The following is a 24052-nucleotide window of genomic DNA, read 5'->3' as shown; positions in this document are numbered from 1 at the left end:
TGCATTGGTTTCCTAAACTTAAACATAGAAAGTTGATGAATACAGGGGAAAAAAGTCAATATTCAAACAAAAGACTGAATCTATGTTCAGACTATAACTAACTAACTAACTAACTAGCACACTAACACACATTACTTGACACAATGAAGATAAAAGCTGATATTTAGAGCTACAGTTTTCACAGGGACTGTAAAGTATTTATATGGGGCATAAACAGTCCAAGTCAAAAAGATGACATTGGAGGAGGTTTGAATATTTTGGCTGTAAAAGGACAGAGCAAACCTACAGATGCAGCAGGGTTAGGAGAGTACAATGACCAATGTGCAAAATATAATTAGGTTAACTATTTTATTTTATTTTTTGTGAAGGCTCCTAGAAAATAGCACTGCTGAAATGTATTGAGTTAATGGTAAGCTAAATTCTATTGTGTTTATGTTCAGATCAAATCAGTTTGCTGTGCATTATTCCACAAAAGGTGTTTTAGTAAAATGGTATTGTTGGGACGTGACTCGAGTTACTTTGGCTTGTGTCGCTCTGTGGTGTTCAGGCAGCAGTCACATGCACTGGATCAATAGCAGATGTTTTGCTTACAGCCAATGGGCCGCAGCTTCAATCAGCTGGTCATGCTTGAAAGAAAAATATCTATCATCTATGACAGCATAGGAAAGGTGACCTCAGCTGCTGAGGTGATAAAGGTTACTTTAGTGACCACCTGTCATTGGCACATCTCGCTCTGACGCCTCCGGACTCCAGCCCAAAGGTACAATCCATAAACTATTGGATGAGTGCAGAGTGAGATATGAAATGCAGGTACTGTGCATGCGGTAAAAAGTTGTGATCACTTGCAATAAGATTTAATGGTTAAATTAATTATTAAAAATTAACTTCAATTTTGGATTACTGGCAAAGAGTTAAGAGGACATTTATTTGACTTATTGTTCTGACACTAGTTGTTGTTGGCATATTTCTTAAGGAACCCTGGTAACTATATCTATAAAAAAGAGAGAAATCTTTATGGCAGCAGGTGTAGGAAAGTAAATAACCTGCGTCTGCTTTATCAGTGGGTGATGCTGAAGCAGGAAAAATAGCCCTTCAGACCGATACAAAAGCATGTGCTCCAACAGGGAGAGGGCACAGACGCACAGAGGCAAGGGAAAACGAGGAACTCCACAGCAACAACAATCACAGCAGAGATAGTCTCAATATCAGCACCCAAATGGGATAGGGAAGGTGAGCTCAATTCAAAACCACACGCTTTCCTTTTTCAACAAGTCTATACTTTTTCTATCGTGTTCTGTGTTGCCCTTTGGGTTTACGAGCCCAAATCCTCCAAGTTATAGGCTGATGTATCAGAAAGAGCATGTGAGCAGCAGCTAAACATTACAAAAGCAAACAGAAGACGTTCTGCAAACTAAATTTTTACACTTTCACACCTGTTTTTTCTTGTGTGAGAAATGGCATGGTATTCTCCCATTTCAGTAAGGGACTTAACGGAGCCAAGGCCCCTTTTTTTGGCTGGGCACACTGTCTCATGTCTTAACAAGGATTTACCCCAAGCCAAATCTTAAATAAAAACCTTCCAAATTCAGCTCCATTGCCAAACCAGATTGCACTTTGTATGCAGCGCAGGGCAAGCATTTGTGTGTCTGACGTGGATTTGTGAACTGTGTCAGCGCTTGTGTTGTGTTGCCTCGTTTCTCACTCTTTTTTATATTTAGTTGCCTCTCCCTTTAACTCACCCGTCCTTCCTTATACAGCATATCAATGAAGGCCAGATATGTACTAGGGAAAGGCGCGTGTGTGTGTATCCGTGCATGGCTGAGCGCACTGTTCAATACTGCGCAGGCTGGCTGGGGCCGCGCTGGCAAACAGCAGCAGTGAAGACTTGGGCTGGGGCGCTGCTATCGCACCCAGTTATCGTTTCCCCCATGAAGGGCTCCCTTATCACCCCGGCCCAGAGAGGTCTCCCTTCTCTCCCCGGCCCCACTGCACCCACCCTCTCCCTCCCCTGCTCCACCTCCTTCACACCCCCATTCCCTCCTTTCATATCCATCCAGCGCTCTGTCGCGCAACATTCAACTGAGATGGGGGGGCCTTCAAAGATGTTCACAAACGCACACAGAAACGCACACAGACCCTCCCAGAGCAGTTGTCTATGTGCACGCGTATGCTCAATTTGCCAAAACAGTTTTTCCAGTGTAATTGGGCTTGGGGTACCTGTATCCATGAGATAGCGCAGCCTCTTCTCCACGCGCGCTGCTCGGGCGTCTATGTGCCTCTGCTCGCTCTCCAGCGCCGACAGTTCCCCAACCACATACTGACTGGTGTCTTTGAACGCCTTCTGTCAACCAGAGAGAGGGAGGCAGAGAGAGACAGTCAGGGAACAGGCAAAGTAGCACGATACAACATTAAACACAGGCAAAGAAAAAAGGGTGAATGGATAAAGGATAAAGAGAAATTATGCAAACAGAGGATACAGGAGAATGGATGTGCGTCAGAAAAATATCTGAGACAGAGGAGACAAATGGTTTTAGTCTCTAAGTAACAGGTAGATAGGACATGATTCTTAATTAAAATATTGAATTTCATTAAACAGTGTTCTAATCTGAAGGGGGATGATTTGTAACTAAAAAGGCTCACTTCTGAAGGAAAGATCTGTTTCAGAATGGTGTCATTACATTAGCAAATGTTTTTTTATTCCATGCAGCTAGACTCTGTATCACTTTTCGGACATACTAGTGTGATGCTAGTTTGATAGAAGTATCCTCTTTAATCTGAAAATGAAACTAAAATGTCTCTGAAAGGCAACAGAGCTGACTGAATATTTATTCTCTATTCTTCTCTTGAATTACACACTACCACAGGTTTTATTGCTCCACCTGCAGATAAAACCTTAATCCTAACCCAAATGCCTCTCAAACGATTCTGAGCTAAATGTTTAATTCAGCTCTTCTTCCATCCCAACACCTGTCAATCTATAGCTTCACACTTTAGATGCATCTGCACATAAACACATATTAAACCAATCAACCCGATATGCTTTTAATATACTGCAGTTTTGACCCCTCTTCACCTCTTTCTCTTGGCACTTGCTAGGAACTCTTCAGAGTGAAGAAAAAGTTTATTCAGAATTCACTATTGAGGGATTGTTATTTTTATTTTATTGCTGATGCACTTCATTTTTTTTTCAGAGGAGAGAAAGATTTCTATATTCCACCCAGGCCAGCACTTTTGGCTGTACTCTTTAGTAGTGTTCATCTGAGAGCCCCGTGCATGTGTGTTCTAGCCTGTGTGTGTGCGGATGCTGATTCCCAACAGTCTCTGCCCCTCCTTCTGCCTTGCACGCTCTCGCTCTATCACCATATTTTTCCTTGGCAAATCAATTTTACACATGATCAGCCCACTCCCCTTGCCGCGCTCGGCCCAGCCGTAATTAAGAGGAGGGAAATTACCATATATATTATATTAATGCAAACATCATTCAGCAGGTAATTCTTGGCTGATCGGGATAATGAAAAGGTTGAACACCCATTAACCCTGGGGCCCAGGAAGAGGAAGAGGAGGAGGGCCTGTGTATTTGTGCGTGTGTGCTGGGACGAGGGTGAAAGTGCAGAAGGATTCACCCTGTGGACTCTGATGGCACACACTCAATGTAATAATAGCATTCTTCTAGACACACTCTTAGTAAGTTTAAATACGAGCCAGGATAAGAGCTGGTGTGTAATCAGCCCGATACTATGCACACACACTCCAAATTGCAGAGCAGCTCATATCTACCATTTCCATAATTAAAATGACAGTGTGCAAGATCAATACAAAGATGTCTCTGTTGAGAAAAGGGGACAGTTAAGTGAATGGGAATTTCGGGGCAGGAGGACAAGGTGAAGAGTATGAGGTAAGTGTTAGATAGAGCGAGCCAAGAGAAAAGATTTATCTATAAGATGAGCTGAAAAAGCTGAGTAAAAAGAAATTAAAAAGGTCAAAAAGAACAATTACAGGGCTCTAATCTGACAATGTCCAGAAAAGGTCTTTCTAGCGACTTCAAGTCATTTGTAGATGAGATGTGTCCAACATATGAGGACACAATTAGGTTTTTCAGAACTGTACAAGAACTAGTGTTGATATGTAATTGTGTCTAGGCCTCAATTTAGATTTTAGGACGACACAAGTGAAATGCAGAGTAGCAAGGTTACCATACAGGGACAAAATAACAAACCTCCTCCTCAAATGGTCTGAAAATATCAGAGTTTGTTGGTGAGCCCCTCTCATCAGCTGCTCGCTTCATATCCTCAGGAATAGATTTCTGCCTCTTCACGTCTGTAATACGAGCGAGAGAGAACATTTACAAGACTTACACTGACACAGGTGCGATATTTTTGAACAAAAACAGTTGCTTTGGATATTTGAGTCCTTATACGGGGTCACTGCAAATGTCAGGGCAGCACTGCAAATGTCTTATCAAAGCCAGAAGGGCTACACAAAGTCGGCCTTTAGCAAAAATATCAAGTTCTATTAAATCATATGTTTTTTTAATGATTTAAACTAGAAGTATGTTCCTCAAATTGTTTCAAAACTCAAAAGACTGACTCCAGAGAGCAGTAATAAAGGTGTAGTGTTTGGGTCTCACCAGGTTTGCTCTCCACATACTGGCTGAAGGACTTGAGTTGTGTTTTTCTTATTGCAGATTCTTTGTTGAAAACCACTGGGCTTCGCAGTCTCTCTGTTGCCCTTCGCAGACGCTCTGCACGGAGTTCATCAGCATTGTTCTGTCACAAACAAATAACGTTTAATGTCTAACTTGTCTATTAACAGATGCTTTCTGGGTGAAGGTAAAAATGCAACGCTATCATAGTATAAATAGAAAATATTGAATTACTGACTGGGTAAGTAGTAAAGGGCAGTAAAATAAGAGGTGAATAAATATAGCCAAGTTAAACGTAAATGAAATGCAACAACTTATTTCACAGCTTGAGAAACTGCATGATTTCACAGTGGGTCCAAAATACATATGTGAGATTTGAAGAAGCATCTACCGTCGGGGATAAATAACAGCACAGAGCGGATGATATCAGTCAATGCGTGCGCACTAACACACTGTAGTCTCTCTCTCTTTGACTCATGAGAGAGACAAAAAGGAGGCAATTAACTTGACTTTCAACAAAACCTCCAACCAGAAAATATATTCAAAATATGCAAAATGCAAAAAAGTACTATTGTTTTCAAAGTGAACACGTGTTAAAAGGCTACACGCTTGCTTCTCTCGCTATCGAAAAATGGGATGCGGAAATGCTTTATTACCGGGGCCTCCGAATGAACCAAGCCGAGTGGAAAAGACACCGGGTTTGGGATGAGATTGACATAGCGGTAACATTAATAAGACTGCGAAACGTGTAATAAAGTCAACAATTAGGGCAAACATGTTCCACTGCTTGAGATTGTGAGGCAGGCTCTAGAGCTTGGATGGCTAATTGAGACCGTGTGCAGTAAACAAAAGGGAGCTTGTTAGTTTAGTTTTAGATTATTGACTTTCAATAACAATGTCTGCAATTACTCTGCTCTCACTTTGCTTTGTCTGTCAGCCGCCCACAACTTTAAATCCAGTCAAATTCATGAACTGAAATGGCCAATTAGTAATTTCCGGCAGCATAAGGCTAGAGTGCACCCGACAATGTAAGGACCAACGCCAAGGCAATCCCCAAGAGCACCACAAAAATTGCTAATTGCAGAATGAAAGGGAGGAGTCAAGTGGTCGCTTCTGCTCTTTAATAAAAACGGTAAGTGGAGCATAAAGTTTGATTGCAATAAAAAGTCCCATGTGATGAAACAGAATATTAAAATGGTTGTATATGTGCATGGTTATTAGTTACCATAGCATATTAACTGAATTTAAAAAAGGGTGATGTTGCCTATGTTTTGAAGTACAAAGCTTTGTTTAATTAATAGAGCTGTCCTTGTCATATTTGCAAGGGGATTTAGATTGTGTTGATTAATTACTGTTGTACACTGTGTGAGACTAACAAAACTGCAAACCCCAGCGACATTTGCAAAGGTTTAGCCCAAAAGTTAATCCAATGGGAGAGACACATTCTGGCTGCATAATTACTGTGGGATTGTCGGTGAATATGACATAATGCAAACAAAAGTCACATTCCCAAAAATAAGCAGCAGTTTGTATAAGGTGGACTATTAACCCTTATGTGGCCCATAGTCTTGCAACTGTTAAATAAAGTTAAAATATTTCACAGTTTAAACAATCTAACCTATACAACTTCATGAAATGACTATACAGACATCAAATCCCCATTCAAAGTGTTGTAGGCCCCATAATCATTGTGGTGGTCAGCGCTTGTTCGAATGCACATGCAGCAGACCACCTGCTCACTGGGTTTAGCCCCGAGTACCACTGCGCCTCCTGTCACAGTCTGGGACCAGCAGATATTGAGACCCTGCCTCCTCCTGTCCTGCTCCCTTTCTCTCACTGTGATCTGTTATCAGCACGACCATCGCTGTGGTAAGCTGCGGTGAATTCATGGGTTTTGGTTTGGTGTCTGTGAATGCGCAGGCTGCTGCGTGACTAATGTTGCAGTCTGCTGAGCGTCGCATGGCCTTATCGTGCATGAGATGCTGCGCATGCACACAATCACTAATGAGAGAAAGGACTGTGTGTGCTTACGTTTAACTACACAAGAGGAGCCTCTTTAAGGACTCTCAAATGCACAGCAATTTTTTTCATTATAAAGCTCAATTATAGTTTCAATCTTCTAAATCAGGGTTCAACTGTAGTAGTTGGAGAATTTAAGATACACATACATTCAAATCATGATTCTCTCTCTGTGGCTTACAAACTGTGTCAAATGGGAACACAAGCACACATAGCCACTCCTTTGGGCATAAAGGACTAAGCCTTTTAGGCTTTGAACACAAGAGGGTGTTTATGTGAATCGATGATCAAAGACACTCTGTGCCGCCATAAGCACAGAGGGTCTCACTTGTACCGACAGTCACACACACTCACCTTATTCCACTTGACATTCAAAATCAATTAAATAGATGTAAAGACTGCCCGGCTACGATGTTTACTCAATATTCACTCAATATTCACATCAGAAGATATAGGCACATGCAACAACAAGCCCCCCTTCCCACACACACAAGCCCTGTCTGAAAAGGTCAGAGTGGATGAATGCGCTACAGGTTAGGTATGACATCACAATGTATGTGTGTAACACTGTTAGGGGTAGAAACATTCTTCTACATGAAGAATATGTTAACCAAAATATTTCATTCTCCAGTTCACAATTGCTTGATAAGCCAACCTTTATTTGTCCGCAATGGGGACATTCCAGCAGTAGAATAAGTATCAAAGATATGGGTCAGTGTAATCCCTCATTTGTCCAGAGTGTTCCATCGTGGAAATGGATTTAAGCATATCAAGACGTTTCAACTTCCACCTGAAAGTCATTCTCACATTCTCAATCCGTTTGAGAATGATTAATAATTGTGACACAAGACGCACATATAAGAAAATGTACCTCTGGCCCTTCGACTGGACTGAGCGGGGAGGACGACGACACAGAGGGTGAAGAGGAGGAAGATGTTGAAGATGGAGATGAAGGCGAGTTTGCTCCTGGTTTGGCCTCTAACTTCTTCAGCTTCAGGTCCACATGTTTACTGTTCAAACCTAGAAAAAGAAATGGGCCCACTCAATACCAAACAAAATGGAGGACAGAAATCTTTATCTCTGCTCTTTTTAAAGCTGTGACATGTTTTAGCAAACTCCATGTCTAAGGGCAAACGGCTCCCCTGACATCACCGACCACTGCACGGAAGATAAAAGAGCAAAGAAGTGTCATCCACACATAACATACAAGTGCACCTTGTTCTTTTAGACTCTCCAGTTATATAAAATGATTTACTCAAGCTAAACATTTTATTTTGTTCTATTTCATGTTAATAAATTGTATCAACAAAGAACAGAAAATGAAAACAAATTAAACTGAGATATGGCACTTCAAAGCTTGACAGAGCATTGCCTGTTGTGTTTATGCACATTTCTAAAAGTAACTTCACCTATCTCACATCAATGGGAAGTATTTCACAGCAAAACAAAGTAATTACTACCTCTGAAGATTGCCGTGAATGTTTCCCTAAAGATATGATTTTATTGCGACTGGAGACGACTTTGCAAAGTTTATTAATCATATTTAAAACTTTATAGTAATAGAAATATGAAAGAAAAGCAAAATGAAATCAATCAAGTGAGTTAGTAGTTAGTTTAAAGCACCACAGACAATGAAGCATGCAGCCTAAGCCAGTGTTTTACCCCAAGACGTTAGCTCAGAGCTGGGGTTAGTAAGCTCCAGCGGCTCCAGTGCGGTGGAAGTGTCTGGAAGTGAGGCCTGGAGTGGCAGTGGGTTAGTAACCAGAGGAGCAGCAGATGTGGCACCATGCGCAGCAGGATCAGCCTCATACTGAAGCTGCTCTTCCTCCTCCTCCTCCTCCTCCTCCTCCTCCTCCTCCTCGACAGCATCATCATCCCTTTCAAAATCAACATCGTCCTCATCACGCTGATCCCTCATTCCATCTATAACATCTGCGGATATGGAGCAAGGACAGATCAAAAAAGAGTGAAAAGGCTAAAGCAGTGCAAGATGTGTTATAGCACTCTACAGCAAAGCAATGAGTGAGCTTTTAGTCATGATATATGCAATTCAGAAGTAAAAAGAAACTCTTGTGGATGTCCATATATTATTAACAAAAACCTCAACTTTGCAAAGGTGGAGTTTCAGATGTTAATTCATGCCTTATTTGACTTGATATATCTTGCTTTTCTTATTGTTCATTGTTGCATGTTGCCCCGAATCACCAAAGTAAGTTCCTAGAAATGGCAATAAACCTTTACTGATTCTGGTTGGATTCTGATTTCGTATGATTTGAGCTAGCTGTTCAGCAGAGTTAAAAGGAGTATTGAGGAGCCGCTTTGTTTCATAAGTTTACCTAATGCAAATGTTTGTTGAAAAAACAAAAAACAAAAACATTTTTCATTTTAGATAAAAATTTACTTTTTGCTTCCTGCTCCAATTCATTCTTGTTTTTAATTTTGAGACCTACAGCCAAGTTTACAATTTTCCACCTGGTGAAAATTATAATGATGGTTTTGCATGTTGAATGTGGATATATTAGCAAGCCTTCTAAAAGTTTGCGATTTGTGAAATAAATTCACATATATATTTTGAAAAAATACGTTTGAACAATCAATATTTCAAAGATATGCTTAGGTAACTTTGCAAACTTAGTTGTGATTTACAAATCAGTTCTAAGATGGACTCACAGGTGTGAGTTTCTCATTCGTTTCCACTGAGGTGCTGTATACTGTTTATCGGCCAGAAGTGAAAGTGAGCCCGCCTTTTAATTTTCTTTATGCCGACAATGTTTCCCTGTTTTTCTTGTTCCAGATAAAAAGACCGGGAAAACAATAACCTCCAAAACATGAAAGCTTATATTCCATTAAGTCTCCTGAGGGGTTCTATGGAAACTAGAGTGTCTCCACATTATCGACAAAGAAAATAAAATTACAACGGGCCCATACGGAGACCCGAAGAGCTCTAGCTGCATGGATAACCCACCATGGATTAAGACAAAAACAATCAGTAAACGGCAAGGAACACGCAAGCACTCTCCACTGCTATTTACAACTTGCTGAGCCAAGCCGCAAAGAACAAAGAGAGAAAGATTCTAAATAATAAGAGCATTTCCACTTTTATTTTATTTTTTTCTAATTTGCTGGCTGCGATGTGGAGCGTGCTAGCAAGCGTCGTCCCTGCGTGGCTGGTTGGGGCCTAATTAATAGGAGGCCATGGTGATGGAGTTTGGAAAGTTTCTTTGCGGGCAGATACTTGGAGGGGGGGTTCGTGATGCACTGAAGGAGCGTGAATGGTGAGTTTGTGTGTAGGGGCTAGGATTAGCCGTTCTGCTCGGCAGGCCTTGTGAATCACAGCCCAAAGCATTTCTCTTCTCCTCACCTCCTCCCCCTTATGCGCCCTTCTTCCCTTCAACTCCCTTTTTAATGAGATCAACAATTAGTTCAATTCAGAAAGGCTGAAAGAGCATAGAAATCAAAGTGTCCCTCTTCTCTGCCATACTTTTTTTTGTCTTTGTCATTTTCAGTTAGCAAGTCACTGATCTCACTTCTATCTACGGATTTACTTATCAGGCTTTTGTCAGTTGAAATTTACCATTCATCTTAAACTTACACATGTAATCTACCAGACTGGTTTCTGGGAATTTGTCCTTACAATTAGCTTTCCTTTAGTGACATACATATTTTTTTCTTTGATCACTACACGTGAAAGAGATACTGGAACCAAAAACAGAAAAAAGACGAACGTAACTGGGAAAACTGGAGTAAACAATGGTAAACTTCAATAACTTTCAGAAAGTTTTATAGGTCATCCATCTGCCACTTCTCCAACTAAAGTTTCAAAATCAGTCTGTAATTTTCTATACACCAATGTTTGTAAATTGTGTGCAGTAGAGTCATAATTCCTGAACAGAATAAAATGGAAGGTGTAATGCACAGAAATCTTAAACAAACAACAAGAAACATCTAATAATGGTCATTACCATAATAACCCCAATTTCAGGAAAATGGAAAGCAGTGGGACGTGCACACAACGCATTTGCTCTCCCTGTAAGCCGTTATTAGAAGCGTTTTTGTATTTGGAGCATAATTTGGCCACACCATGTGTTGTGTTGATTAACAATTACTGAGAGAACGAGACAAGGGAGGAGTTGCAGGGTAAATTGCTGCTCTGAATATTGGGAAGGCGGTTTTCAGACTCAGGGTTATAGTCAAATAACATTTCCTTTTTCTCTAAGGATTAGGCAGATCCCCTTTAGAGAGCCTAATGGAAATGTGGGAGTCCTAGTGTGTGCTGGAAAAGGTATACATTAAAAGCAAATGTTCTGTTCGCAGACATTAAGTGTTGACTGATGTAATAGCTTTGTGTGCTTTGTACAAATGTAACTGACCTCCAGCAGGACTGGTCCTAGTTCCTTTGGTTCTGTCTGCATCCAACGTGCTCAGGTCAGACATTTTGACTCCAGATCGAGCCTCAGCGATCAGCTGCCTGGCCCTCTCCCTCAGCTGCCTCCTCCGCTCAGCGTCTTGCTCCTAGAAAGAGAAAATCATCACAACATCAGTAATCAGTTAACAGCAAGCAAAATACAAACATTAGCATTTCATTCATTTACAATAAATCATGTATTTTATGACAACACAGTTTCTGCATATAGTTGTGTATGTGGTCTCAACTGTTGCACTAGACAGATACAGTATTGAACATGCGCCATCAGTAATGGCAAAAATGCCATTTTGATCGAGCTGATAGTGTAGGGCACAACACAAACTCCACAGTCAGAGTAAAAATCTTTTATGAAGTCAATTGACTAACACATAACAGATCAAAAACGGCATGTACGAGAAACTGTATTACATGACATTTTGACTTGTTTGTGTATATTATAGAAAGTAAGCCATGCTATAGCAAACCCAATTGAACCATAATTTAATCACCCACTGCACTGTTCACTTTCTGCACTATATATGTAAATTCAACTATAAATTTGTGTACATAGTCTATTTTTATTTTTTATCCTACAGCAGATTTTACTTGTTTTAGACTTATATAGGTTGTTTTACCATGTTCATTGTTTTATGTTGCACCGTATCACCAAAACAAGTTCCTATGTTTGTGAATGTTCATTGACAATGGCAATAAACCTTTTCTGATTCTGAAATCAATCATTTCTAAATAACATAACATAACATCCTCAGTGTATTTAAGAACTAATTTTCTTTTAAACTAAAACTTGCAGACTTTGTGCTGACATGCACATGGCCCAGGGGAGCCTTCTTTTTTTTTTGTCACTGATCTTCCTCCCTGTGGTTTCCTGTTAATCAGGCTTCTCCATATTGAGCCAGGGGTTTTAGGATTGGCCTATTGAAGCCACCAATTTATCCATTAACAATACAAGCAGTACCCGCTAATGAGCTACATCTCTCAATTTCCATGTCAATTGTTTGTTTGTAGCTATTGTTTGGCCTGGACAATAGGGATCTATTGTAAGTGACAGCAACCTAATGCACTGGGTGTATGTGTGTGTTGGAGACAGGTCTGGTGGATGCCTACAGGGCAAAGGGAACACACCTTAGAGAGACTGATAAAGAGCAGGAGACAGAAAGACGGTGGCAGAGGAGTGAGACCAAAACATAGATAAGAGTAAGGAGGAGTTACCGCAGAGGATTATATTTAGGAACAAAAAATGCATGTATTATAGCCAGCTACTTCAATAATCAATTCACTACGCATATTATATTTGTGTGAATTAGGGAAATTATATTGGAGTAACTTAAAGACAACCTTATGTTAGGAGTGTCCTATAATAATCCCTATGTCCCAAGATGACACCGGACACAGAATAGTCTATATACATTACAGTAACTGTAGATGGGTCCTATAAAAGATACATTGTTTGAGCTTGAAAGGTTCTCTACTAAGTGACACGAACAAGTTGCGTCTGTATGTGGGAAAACTTGGAAATCAAACATTATTAAAGTGAATGTACGCAAAGCATTCCTTTCCCCAACTGACTTATGGACGCATAAGGAAGAAAGATCTGACCTTCTGGCTAAGGACTGGTGATGATATTCAGCCTGGCCTTGGCAGATAAAGACACAGGGCTGAGCATGTCAAGGCCATGTACATATACATTAAAACAGATTGGGTCCAACCATGTGCATTATTGTCGTCAGGCATTTTAAAGAGACATATGGAAATGACTATGGCTATCCAGAGGCAAGGATTATAGGTGCAGAAAATGCATCTGGTTAACTTCAGTCAGGTTAAAGTCAGAGGTGCTGATTAAAAAATACAGAAAAATCTCCCAAAGAAAAAGGACAGTGCATCAATGTATATACAACATATAGGATACATAAAGGAGTTAGAATAATGCTCCAAAATAACAATTATAAAATTAGGCTTTATTTGTTGTGAATAGCAAATGAAGTTATTTATTTATCTTCCGGATACTAGATCTAGTGAAATTTTAAATATCATGGGGTAAAAGTAATAGTCTGAACCGCACACGATCAAAGTTTGGAGTGAAAAGGAAGAAAGTAAAAGTGATAAAGGACACATCAGCTGGTGGCCAGGGTGGATGGTGATCAGGGGTTTTTGATTTTTTTCCAGAGAGCAGAAGTGTGAACAATTGTGGACTGTGGTTCTATTGACTGTTGGAAATGTCTGCAGTAAAAGCTGAACGCTTGAGTGCGGGGCTGAGACAGAGGGTTTCTGTGGTCTTGGCGTTGGGCTGAAGCTCTCTCTGAACGGGGGGAGCAGGTTGTCGCCTCCACTGCTCTTTTCGAGGCCAGTGGTAAAAGGGAGGGAGGCCATGCACCGGTAATTTTGTACAGAGCCTTGGCGCGGGCTCAGTCTGATGCCCTGTGCACCAGACACAGCTCCACTGAAAAAGGTCTGCCAACCTCCCAGATAGCCAGCCAGCCTAGCAGCCACTCACGCCGCTCCAGACATTTGTCATGACAATCTCATTCACTGTTAAGAGCTTCTTTAGGTCTCTATCTTTACTTGGCACACAAAACAGCCAAAACGGAAAATGGCAACATGACTCCTACGCAATTGGGTGATTGTGGTCATGTCAATAATGTTAGGAAAACAATTTGAGCAGTAATTTACATTAAACCTACAATAGTAAAAGCAAAATTGGATATTTGGAAGACCAGTGGCGTTACCTTCTAATGTAGAGCTCTAAAGAAGAGTGTGAGGGAGACGCTTATCGCCTGGCACCAGACGGAGTGCGCGGATCAATGAGCGCACGAGGCCCACAGTGATCAATGCATTTGATAAGGAATTAAAGAAGAGCCACTGTACAAGGCTATCAAAGAAACAGGACACAGACTAATTATGATTTGACATGTGCGTGCCCATGATAGGGGTCTGTATCTTCCTCTGTATAAAGGTACCGTATACTCTGTGAAATATAGAAAGTCAGTAAAGACATTTATTCAGGGGCTGAAGTAAACATAATACTTTGTTGAATTTGTTAACGTCATCATTTTACAATCAAATAAGGTTTTTTAAACATTGAGCAACAAGAAGTAACAAGCCCTGGACCGGTTCAATATAAAACTTGAGTCAATAAGTCTATCCAGAGTAAAACTACCGGTGCTTTTTTATTCTTAAGTTACTTTTAATCTTACACCACATATTTTGCATGTCAATTAATTCATCATAGTTGATATTTTACTCCATTTCTGTTCCCTGTTTAATGCTGCACAAAATTGACATATATTAATAGTTTGTGTATTTTGTTCACTGACAAAGGACTTTTTCTGATTCTTAGTTCTGCTTTTAAAGTATATTCAAGATAAAAAAAAATAAGAGCAAAAATGAGCAAAGTGAATATTAGAGATTTAGCTGTAGCTGGATTTTATTATGAGCCGGAGCATTCAGAGCAGGCAGTAGTCAAATTCTGAAAACCGCCTGTATGTTCAAAAAAGCCTATTTGCTGAGGATAAGAACTTCTGTTAAACTATAGCCGAGTCCAGACGGCCCTTGACAACAGGGCTGAGTCACACTGTATGTGATAATTGTGTGAGAACAAAGCACAGTTGTACAGTGAGACTGGTCGAACAGGTAAAGTGGAGCGTGGAAACAACACACTTTTCACAAACTGGCACTGACAGCCGAGTGAAAGGCTTTGCCCTTTAAATAGACAAGATAATTACTGAGGGAGGGACCACTGTGCAAATAAAAAGAAGGCAATGAGAACAAGAGCAGAAGTTTGGGACCTTAAGGCATTTCAACATCATCAACCTGATATAATGACAGTTAAACAGTTCTGCACTATGTATCTGTATCACGGTGTCTCATTATTTAAGGTTTCTGGTAGTAGTCGCGGAATGAGGATGAAAGGAAGTTTAAAAAAAAAAAACAACAAAACAAACGCACACATTACAGCTAGGAGTGGGGGATATTGACAAAAATGTATATCCCGAAAACAATATTCAGACATGTGTCAATCCAACAGAAATGTGAAATTAGTGTCAAATCAATCACAAAAGATTACAAATATCACCTAAAACCCATAATTTGTATTTGTAACAATCTTTAACAATTAAAAATGTACCTGCAAAGAACGCTCCAATGTTACTGCTTTTACATAACTGTACTGGGGCAAAACCAATCATACTCTCCAACCTGAAAAAACTAAAAAAACAATAAAATAATAATAATTGGGTAGAGCCTCTTGCTACTTAACCGATCTGTAACCACTTTCTGAAAACAAATCAAGTGGACAGGGAGAAGACAGCACTACAAAGTGGACCACTCTTGTGCAGTGGAAGTGATGTGGTCAAATGTGCACATGAGGTATGCGAGATGACCTATCGGAGAAGAAAGGGAGAGAGAAATGTGAAGAGACGTAGAGGACAAGCACATTCCTACATTTCCAAGTGCTCAGAGGGAAAAACACGGTGCGTTTTTCAGGGCTGTCCTCTGTGATGGCTTGATCAGCTCTTGTGATGCAATGGAGAGAGCGCTCGTTACTGCGTACACTCGGTTCTGCTTTGATCTCGGCTCCAGCCAATTCAGTCAGGACACATCCCCTCGCTCCCCGACACAAGCATGCACACTCACTCAAAAGGAACTCCCCACCTAACCATTTAGTTTCATTATTAGGGACAAATTCTTAAGAAAGACCGGAGAGCAAGGGGGCGACCAACAGTGTAAGGCTCAGAGAATAAAAGGATCGGAACCACATTAAAATGAGACTTGACTATTAGAGCTGAGAGAGGAATATGGCCAGTGAAACATTGTTTACTTTTTTTCAATTAAATAGTTAAGAAAATGTACATTGCATACAACATAAATAAGTTGTAAATGTACAAGTTTTGGAGATTTATGAACTAACCCAATCTTAAAATGGTCCTTATTTGTTTATTGTAGAAGAGACCTTCACTCACCCTTCTCAGTAGCAATAGCATCTACTTTTAGCTCTCAAACTGAATTTGTAGCATTTGCATTTTGTTTTATATACTTCGCTGTGTGTCATGCCCTCCATTTCGGCCTTGTTTTTGTCCACTGTTTTGATGCAAATAAAGTGGAAAATGACAAAACAATTTCCATGAAAAAAGAAGTGGACAACGACCAGTGAAATGAGGCCATTGAGCGTCTTAAAGAGGTTCAAAGAACAGCTGATGAAGAAAAACACCCACAGGTCACAGCAGCAAAGACCAAACTTCTTTCCACTCAAGTGTAGGACAAGGAGAAAGAAAGAAGAGAAGAGGAGAGAAGAGAGGGGAGGAGGTAGGGATGGTGTCTAGCAAAAAATCAAACGGCACCCAATTATATGAATCACAACGAGTCAGTGAGCAGGGGAACTCTCTTACCTGCAAAACAGCCAAGCATTTGCGTGCACTTTCAGGCAAATTCCTTTCTCCATTACGCGCACACACAAAATCATCTCCATGCTTTCTCTCTCACTCCTCAGATTCTGGTGAAACAGTTTTGCGCAGGACGCATGGGAACACACACAAATTCACACAGGACCACATGCAAAAACATTCTGAAAAACCTTGTGTGGGTCTCAATAATTAGCCTGGCCAGGCCGCTGTGAAATTACTGTTCTCATCTGCTAATGGATGAGAAGGTTCATACACACAAATGCACAAACACACACTACTCCATTAAAGCTATGGGGATGGTCAAAAGTACAAGAACTGTTCTGGTTGTTTTGTGTTTTAATTTGATTAATCATTCTACAAGAAGTTTATTCAGCGTTAAAAGCTCACTCCATTGAGCCCTGGCAATATTCACAAGCACCTACAATTTGAATAGAAGTTTTTGTATTAATTAAAAAAAAAACACTTTTAGATCATTTTAAGATCTAGTTAATAGTAGCATCATTTTATGCAAATAATTTGGAAGACAATTTCTAAATAAAACTAACCTCATTCTATTGGTCACAAATCAACTGTGTATATTCTTTATCAGAGGTCAGAGGCCGCCCTTGTGGGTTCAGGGTGGGCAGGTGGAATGTGACCCCATTACAAGACCAGAGTCACTGATGTGTTCTGAATGTGCCCGTCAACAATTAGCAGCAGTGCAGTCAACAATGCATGAGAAGTCAAGGATGCAAATAAAGTGATTCAAATTTTGGGGAACACATATGTGCATGAATATGTAAAAAGAAAACAAAAAAACAAGGAGAGAGAGAGAAAGACGAGACAATATGATGAACAGGAGAGGGAGAAAGAAAGAAACATGAACCTGTGACCTTAGATCAAAGAGCCAGTCACTGTGGGCTACAATTAGGACTGGCAGTAGGGACGGCATAGGTCAGGAGAACAAGGCTACAAACACTCCTTTACACACAAAGGGAGCACAACACACACTGTTGTAGTTTGTCATTACAGACAATGATTTGAATACATTTTGCAAGACAAGGTCATATCTTTATCCTTTGATTTCATGCTAAACAGCATTTAGTTGTACTGAACTGCATAAGGGAAAAAAACTGTTCACTCACAAGTATTTAATACAAGAATGATTTGAGAACGATCTGCTTTAGGCCCTACATCCCCAAAACAGCGAGTGAAGATCCTTCTCTTCTCAGCCTAAATCATTCTCTTGTCCCCACATTATCCACTTCCCAAGAAGAATGGCGGCAGCTTTAATTGAATTAAATTATACCTTATGCATGCTAAATCAAAGCACCTACTTAGACAAATGGAGAATTAGTAGGGAACAGCTTGGGCCTCTTGAGCTGATAACACGGACAGGCATACGCACACATACATACTCTAACCATGCTAATCAAAACAAGACATCAAGTAATCTAATCTGAATCACTAACAATTATCAGCACATTGGCCCAGGGGCCAGTCCTATTCCTTTGATCAATGCTTTCTATTAAAAAGTGTAAACAATTCAATATCTCTCTATCACTTCTTTCTGTGTGCGTGTGTGTGTGTGAGCGTGTGTGTGTGTGTGTGTGTGTGTGAGCGTGTGTGTGTAAGAGGAGGAGGGGGTTATTAACCAATTGTCCTTGGAAATGAGTAAGGAAATCATGAGAAGAAGGAGATGGGCAGAGAGCAGAGGGCCGAGCCGAGCTACTTTGAGAAGCTAATCTGAGAGAGTCAGCCATCTCGCTGCACAACAAGGGACACTATAGAAGACCTTTATTTTTTGCCACTAAGGAATATATCCGGGCCACAACAGCTTTGAAAAACAGTTCTAATTTGGACTTTCTCCTCTCACGACTTTCAACACCAACAGTCCTTGGAAGGTCCTCATTTATTTATTTTTTTAGATTACGCTGAAATGGTTATTTCTGTGGCCACACTCATACAAGCAAGACACAAACACACACTTGAAAAACTTCTAATTCAAGGGCACATTTCTCTATAAGGATTCGTGTGACAAATGCAGGGGCATGTGCCTGCTGCCTTTTAGATATTTCATTACCAAAAGGTATTTATTTCATTCTTGCCTCAAATCCCTTGTCGTCACAATTCTCACAAGACTTGTTTTTTTCAGCACGCCCTTTTCCTCTGCCTGAAACCATTTGGAGAACGTCAGTACAGATTTGACCACAGTGCTTTCCCATGGAGGCTTGTAGTCCATTGGTGCCCCCCTCCCATCACAGTATATTATGTTCAGTGGAGCGTGCCTGGTTCAGAGCTGGCAATTTCAGCCATGTCTTCTCTAGTCTAGTTTGCCTCGGTACGCTGGCTCTCCCCTTCAGTCACTGCAAATGTACTTTTGCTGACAGGTGTTTGTGTATAACATTTAGACCGTCTAAGGAGGAACTGAAGAATCTGCAAGTTTGGCCCAAAATTCAAAAAAATTGTGACCCGACCAACTGAACAGAATGAGACGCAGCACTATATGGGACAGGAAGGGGAATGGAGCAGTTCAGTCACATTTGCAGTAGACAAGTAGAGGTGCGAGTGTTCAAGAGAGTCCCAGACAGTTCATCCAGGAAACATATTAACTCAGTGTTTGCTAAAAAGGACCAAAGGACAGTCATAGTGGAAACCAGTTGAGCATGAAAATATGTTCCTGCATGCTGTTCTGTAAAACAACTCAAAGTGACTTACATCAGAAACAGTTGTAGCTTTGGGTGGTGCAGTGGAGGCAGAGTTAAATAAATTCTTGTTGCTCGCTTTTATTGCAGCATCACGGCGAGCCTGTTCAAGCAGAAGCCGAGCCCGCTCCTTGAGCTCCTCCTGACGGGACAGGACTTTCTACAAACAGGATAGGCAAACACTATTAGGACTAAAAACTAATGTGTGTCAAATGTGTGTGAAATTGATGGTACCTTTTCAGCTGTAGGACTTGTGACAGGAGCTGGAGTTGGGGTCTAAGAAAACAAATATAGTTAGTTGAAATTCTACAGATAAATGAACCACCACTAAAACCTTGTGATGCTCTGTACTGCTATCAAAGATGAATGGTTATGACAAGAATCACTGACAACAAGCACCACAACATTTATCTGCAAGTTCATATGGGAAATAAATGTTACAAAATGAGATAACTCTGTAAACAGTATGGAAATGTAAGTTCTTTATTTATTAATAGGTCAAATCTGCTCAGAGGTTGCACTGTTTACTTGATAAAAGCTGATCAAAATAAACTGTCATAACCCCCCGCTGCCCCCGCCTCCTGTGACCTTTACACTTGTAAACAGGAAACAGTAATCTTAGGTTAACCAATGCAGTCAGGAGTGTTTGGTGTGCAAGTATGTCATCTTGTCTGCACATGAAAACAGGTACGTGCCAGTCAGTGTGTGAGACAAGATGAGGTGTGCCGCGCGCAAAGCATCGCAACGCCCGAGTAGTCACGACTCTTTATGTCATCAACCAAAGGGATGAGAAATATAATGAAAAATGTAATGAAATGTCAAAGCAGAGTTCACTGAGGTGCCCTCTACAGTCGCCACATGTACACAGCCTGGTCTTGACAGGTTTAAGGTTTAGGTACAATATCTAGGGTTAAAAATGAAAAAAAAAAAAAAAAAAAAAAAAAAAACTAGGTAAACAAATTCAGGCTGTCATAGAGGATTGAGACCTAGCATGCATAAGTACCGTGGGTGTGTGTTATAAAATATTTGATTTTTCAAATGAGACAAAGCCGTTTACCAGTTTAGTGCTTATATCTATGTGGTTTGATGGAGGAGAGCTGGTGTCTGACGCTGGCTCTGAGTCTGCATGGCGCAGACTGGCCCTCTTCTTCTGTATCAGGTCTGCGTCTCGGTTGTAGGAGAGGCATAGCTTCTGTTGAGGGGGTGATGGAGACAACTGAGACGCTCCTCTTCTGCTTGGACCTTCTGACTCTGGCCCACTCTCTCTTCTTTCTTCTTCTTTTCGCATGCCTGTGTCCATTCTTTGTGATAGGTCTCCAAGGTCCAGGGTGTCAGCTTTAACTACTTTTGGTCTGTCCTTGTGCGTCTCATTAGACTCAAGGGCCAGCCTGAAGTCTGTTGTGGTTTTTAACGTTGTACGCGGTGCTGGAATAGGACACGGTGATGTTGACGGTGAAGATGATGACACCGCTGCTTCTTCTGCTTTCCAACTAGAGTTTATCATCTGGTCTTCATTCACGGGTTTATCACAGTCTGACTCAGCAGTAGGTGAATCAGCCTGGGATACCGGTGGTCGTAGCTGTACATCATTTAGCTCAGCATAAAATTTGTCCTGGTCAATTGAAGCATTGGTGTCAGTCTCAAAGTCACCCACTTTATATGTGCTGCGACTACTATTCTCTTCTATCTGCACCACGTTGAGCTCCTCTCCAGAGAAGTGTGCTCGGATCTGGTACAAGTAGGTCATTACTGTGAGTTTGTCGGGAATAGCCAATAGCACCATGTCTGAGGGCTCCAGGAGACGGGAGATGCCGATACTTGCAAAGCCATCATATGCCTGTAAAGAAGAAATATTAAAATGTTAATTTGTATTTATTTTTGCATGGTCTTTTGCAAAAGCACTGATAAAAATGGCCAACAATTTGTGAGTCTATGGTTTATTGACATTGGCTGTGGTCAGTGTACATATGCATGATGTCTATGTGTACAAGGCACCTTTGCTTTGGCTTATGACAGTTTATGTCAAGGATGGTTGTTCCTGATAAAGGGAGGCAGACACCCCTAGACAGAACACCTAATCCCAAAGTATATGTGTCTAGGTACTAATATGTGTGCTTGTGTCCTTATCTGTCGCTCACATCAACCTGCCCACGCTATCCGTCACGCGTGTAATTGGTCTGATTAGACTTTGATGAGAAAAATACAAGTCTGATTATCAAGCAAAGCGACACACCAAGTCCAATCCCCATCATGAGATAGACTGAGACAGAAAGGGAAAGGAAGAAAACCATTATCGCAGCCAATGACAGGTAAATAAATAGATTAGCACTTGCATGGCTCCTATGCTCACATGACCTGCCCATCCATCTGACACAGGTATCAGGCCTCGTATCTTAACCTGCTTGATAGTGTTGATCTCAGTCCAACATGTTGCACCGCATTTGTTTCAGCTCTGTTTGACGTCTGTAGACAATCAATCTCACATCCACCATGGGCTTCACTCAAAATGTACCATAAAACCAAAAGGTATGAACTGGATAAATTAATTTCCTCCCAAACATAAAACTACTGCCTGAGCCAATGTGTAAGTCTCCTCTCCATACACTGACAAGGCGGGAGTTACAAAGAGAACAAGAATTTGAGGAACAAGGGACATGATTGGGTTTCTAACAGGTATTCAGGGGAGAAAAGTGTGCTAGCATTGTTCCCCTCTCACACACAGACTTGGGTATGATAAAAGCGACAAGCTCTGCTGTTCAATGGGGACAAAGTGAAAGAATTTAAGACAAAAAGCGAGAGAAAGAGAAAGCGAGAGCTGTGCGACAGGGAGGTTCATGAACAGGGTTTTGTTTCAGCGTTTATGCAAGCTTGAACTGTTCCACTGTCTTCTTGACCCTTAGCCGAGTGATTCATGTAAGGTTTACATGTTTAATAATGGCGGCCACAAATCATCATTGATCAATCAATCAATTTGATTGGATGCATATGAAAATAAAAAAAAAAATATTTTACTAGGGATTGGACAATTCTCAAAAATAGTATTGAATTGTTCAATACTGAGGGTTCGATCTGACTTGCATGTTGGGTTCGATTCTCACCTGTCCCTCCATGAGCATTGTGTTGTGATTTTGGTGCACTAGGAAATGGTTAATATTGTCATATTGTTATTGATCAATCAACCATTCAGCAAACAGGACTCCAGATCACAGGATCGAGTACTGTGATTTGGGTAAATTACTTTTTACCATACTTGTAAACAGATATGTTTACAAGGTAAACATGGTCCAATTTTGAGCCGATATCAATATCAGAGTTTGTGGCTTGCTGTGGCCAATAACCATAAATTGCCCATACCAACATTGAAGTAAAGATCACAAATTAACTTTTCACTTAGGTAAAAAATAATAACAATGTATTCATCTGGAATATAAATAATGTCTGGCATGATTTGTAAAAACACAGACATATTTTTTTTTGCATAATTGTTCCATATTTCCAGTTTGTTCAAAAAGACAACTCTGGTTCTGCCCGGTGGCCGAGTGGTTGGGGCACAGTGCACGTATGCCGGGCTCCAGGTACGGCGAGCCACAATGTCGTGAGTTTGAGTCCTGACTCCTTTACTGCATGTCCTGCCTTCTCTCTCATCCCCATTTCACACTCTTCTCTCCTGTCTAATAAAGCCTACGGGTCTTAAAAAAAAACAACAATAAAAACCCCAATTCTGATAAGATGACACCACATTGACTGGGGCACCTCGCAAAAAAATATCAGCAAATCTTTCAATAAAAATCTGCAGATATTGGCCAAATACAGGACCTGATGAATCGAGAGTTACAAATGTGACTACGGTTCTATGAATCCCGGATGACCGACAGAGTCATTTAAAGCACTTAATGAATCCCTGAGCGCATGGTCAGGATGAAAAAGAACCCCCATTTCCTATTCCCATAGTAACCTTCATAAGCAGGGCCCTTATGGAAAGATGGGGAGAAAAAAAAAAAACATATTTTCTTGCCAAGACTTGTACTATAGGACAGATCTATCAATTTGCAGCTATCTTAAATTAACAGTGAAATTCTCAGACATTAATGGCAGGGCTTTAGATTTGGACTAAATGTCAGAGCTCTGTGCCCCAGGTCGCTGCTCCCTGCTCCTCCTTCACTCCCATCCGGTGACTGACAGCTATCTATCGTTGTCAATCATCAGCACCCTTTTCCCTCCAGCCCAACCCCTCACAGTAACGCTCAGGGCAATTTAGCCCGCTGCTCGGTGCTTTGCTATCAGATGGCATGACAAATGACTTCTCCTTGGTCTCATTACACACACATAACTGCACACAGCGACAAAACAGACAGGGCCGACACTAGCTGGTCAACAATTTAAACTCAGTGTTGAGAAGGTTAAGTTTCATACACCAACTTATAATGGGCATGTTCAAAGGTTGTCACTGAATATTCATCTTATTCATCCTTTTCTCCCCCAACCTGCTTCTGGTATTGATTGAGCTTATCAGTCATAATTCAGTGGTCTGAGCTTATTGCAATCACTCTAGACAGATAAACTCTGAAAGGAGGAGGGGCATGTCTATCAACTACTCATAAAAAGGAGCGATAGGTGTCATTTCGATGCATTTCCATTCATGTGGTCCTGTCAATACATCTAGACAAAAGCTTCAAAGGGATTAAAAATGAACAATAGGACACACCACTCTGTATTTTTTCTATGGGGCAGCTTTATACATTTCCACAGGTCTATGGTGATATAGAACGAGTCCATGTAGATCTTCACACTGAACTGGTCGCAGTGCATGCCTACCAGTTATCACTTTCTACTGTATATTCCTATATTACGTATATCTAGCCAATTCCTTCAGGGCTTCTGGAGC

At 40.8% G+C, this 24052-nt stretch overlaps 1 protein-coding gene across 5 annotated transcripts in view; it reads right to left on the bottom strand.

Moving 5' to 3' along the window:
• ehbp1 (EH domain binding protein 1) overlaps nt 1-24052 on the bottom strand; it is a 96354-nt gene that overhangs the window by 30177 nt on the left and 42125 nt on the right. For 2 of the 5 annotated variants that reach the window (XM_072437182.1, XM_072437184.1), the window contains 9 exons: nt 20225-21004; nt 19402-19443; nt 19181-19327; nt 11032-11173; nt 8324-8593; nt 7533-7681; nt 4628-4766; nt 4217-4317; nt 2218-2341 (listed from right to left, as the gene is read on the bottom strand). In XM_072437182.1, coding sequence (XP_072293283.1) covers nt 2218-2341; nt 4217-4317; nt 4628-4766; nt 7533-7681; nt 8324-8593; nt 11032-11173; nt 19181-19327; nt 19402-19443; nt 20225-21004 — 1894 coding nt within the window. The remainder of the gene's footprint in view (nt 1-2217; nt 2342-4216; nt 4318-4627; nt 4767-7532; nt 7682-8323; nt 8594-11031; nt 11174-19180; nt 19328-19401; nt 19444-20224; nt 21005-24052) is intronic. The other 3 variants (XM_072437185.1, XM_072437186.1, XM_072437183.1) reach the window with 2 other exon arrangements.

The sequence above is a fragment of the Eucyclogobius newberryi genome, unplaced genomic scaffold (genome assembly GCF_026437365.1).
Source record: "Eucyclogobius newberryi isolate DKJ021-1_F unplaced genomic scaffold, fEucNew1.0.hap1 SCAF_8, whole genome shotgun sequence".
In the NCBI taxonomy this organism is placed as follows: Eukaryota; Metazoa; Chordata; class Actinopteri; order Gobiiformes; family Gobiidae; genus Eucyclogobius; species Eucyclogobius newberryi.
Note: the sequence above shows the minus strand (reverse complement) of the source record. Positions and strands in the feature narration are given on the sequence as shown.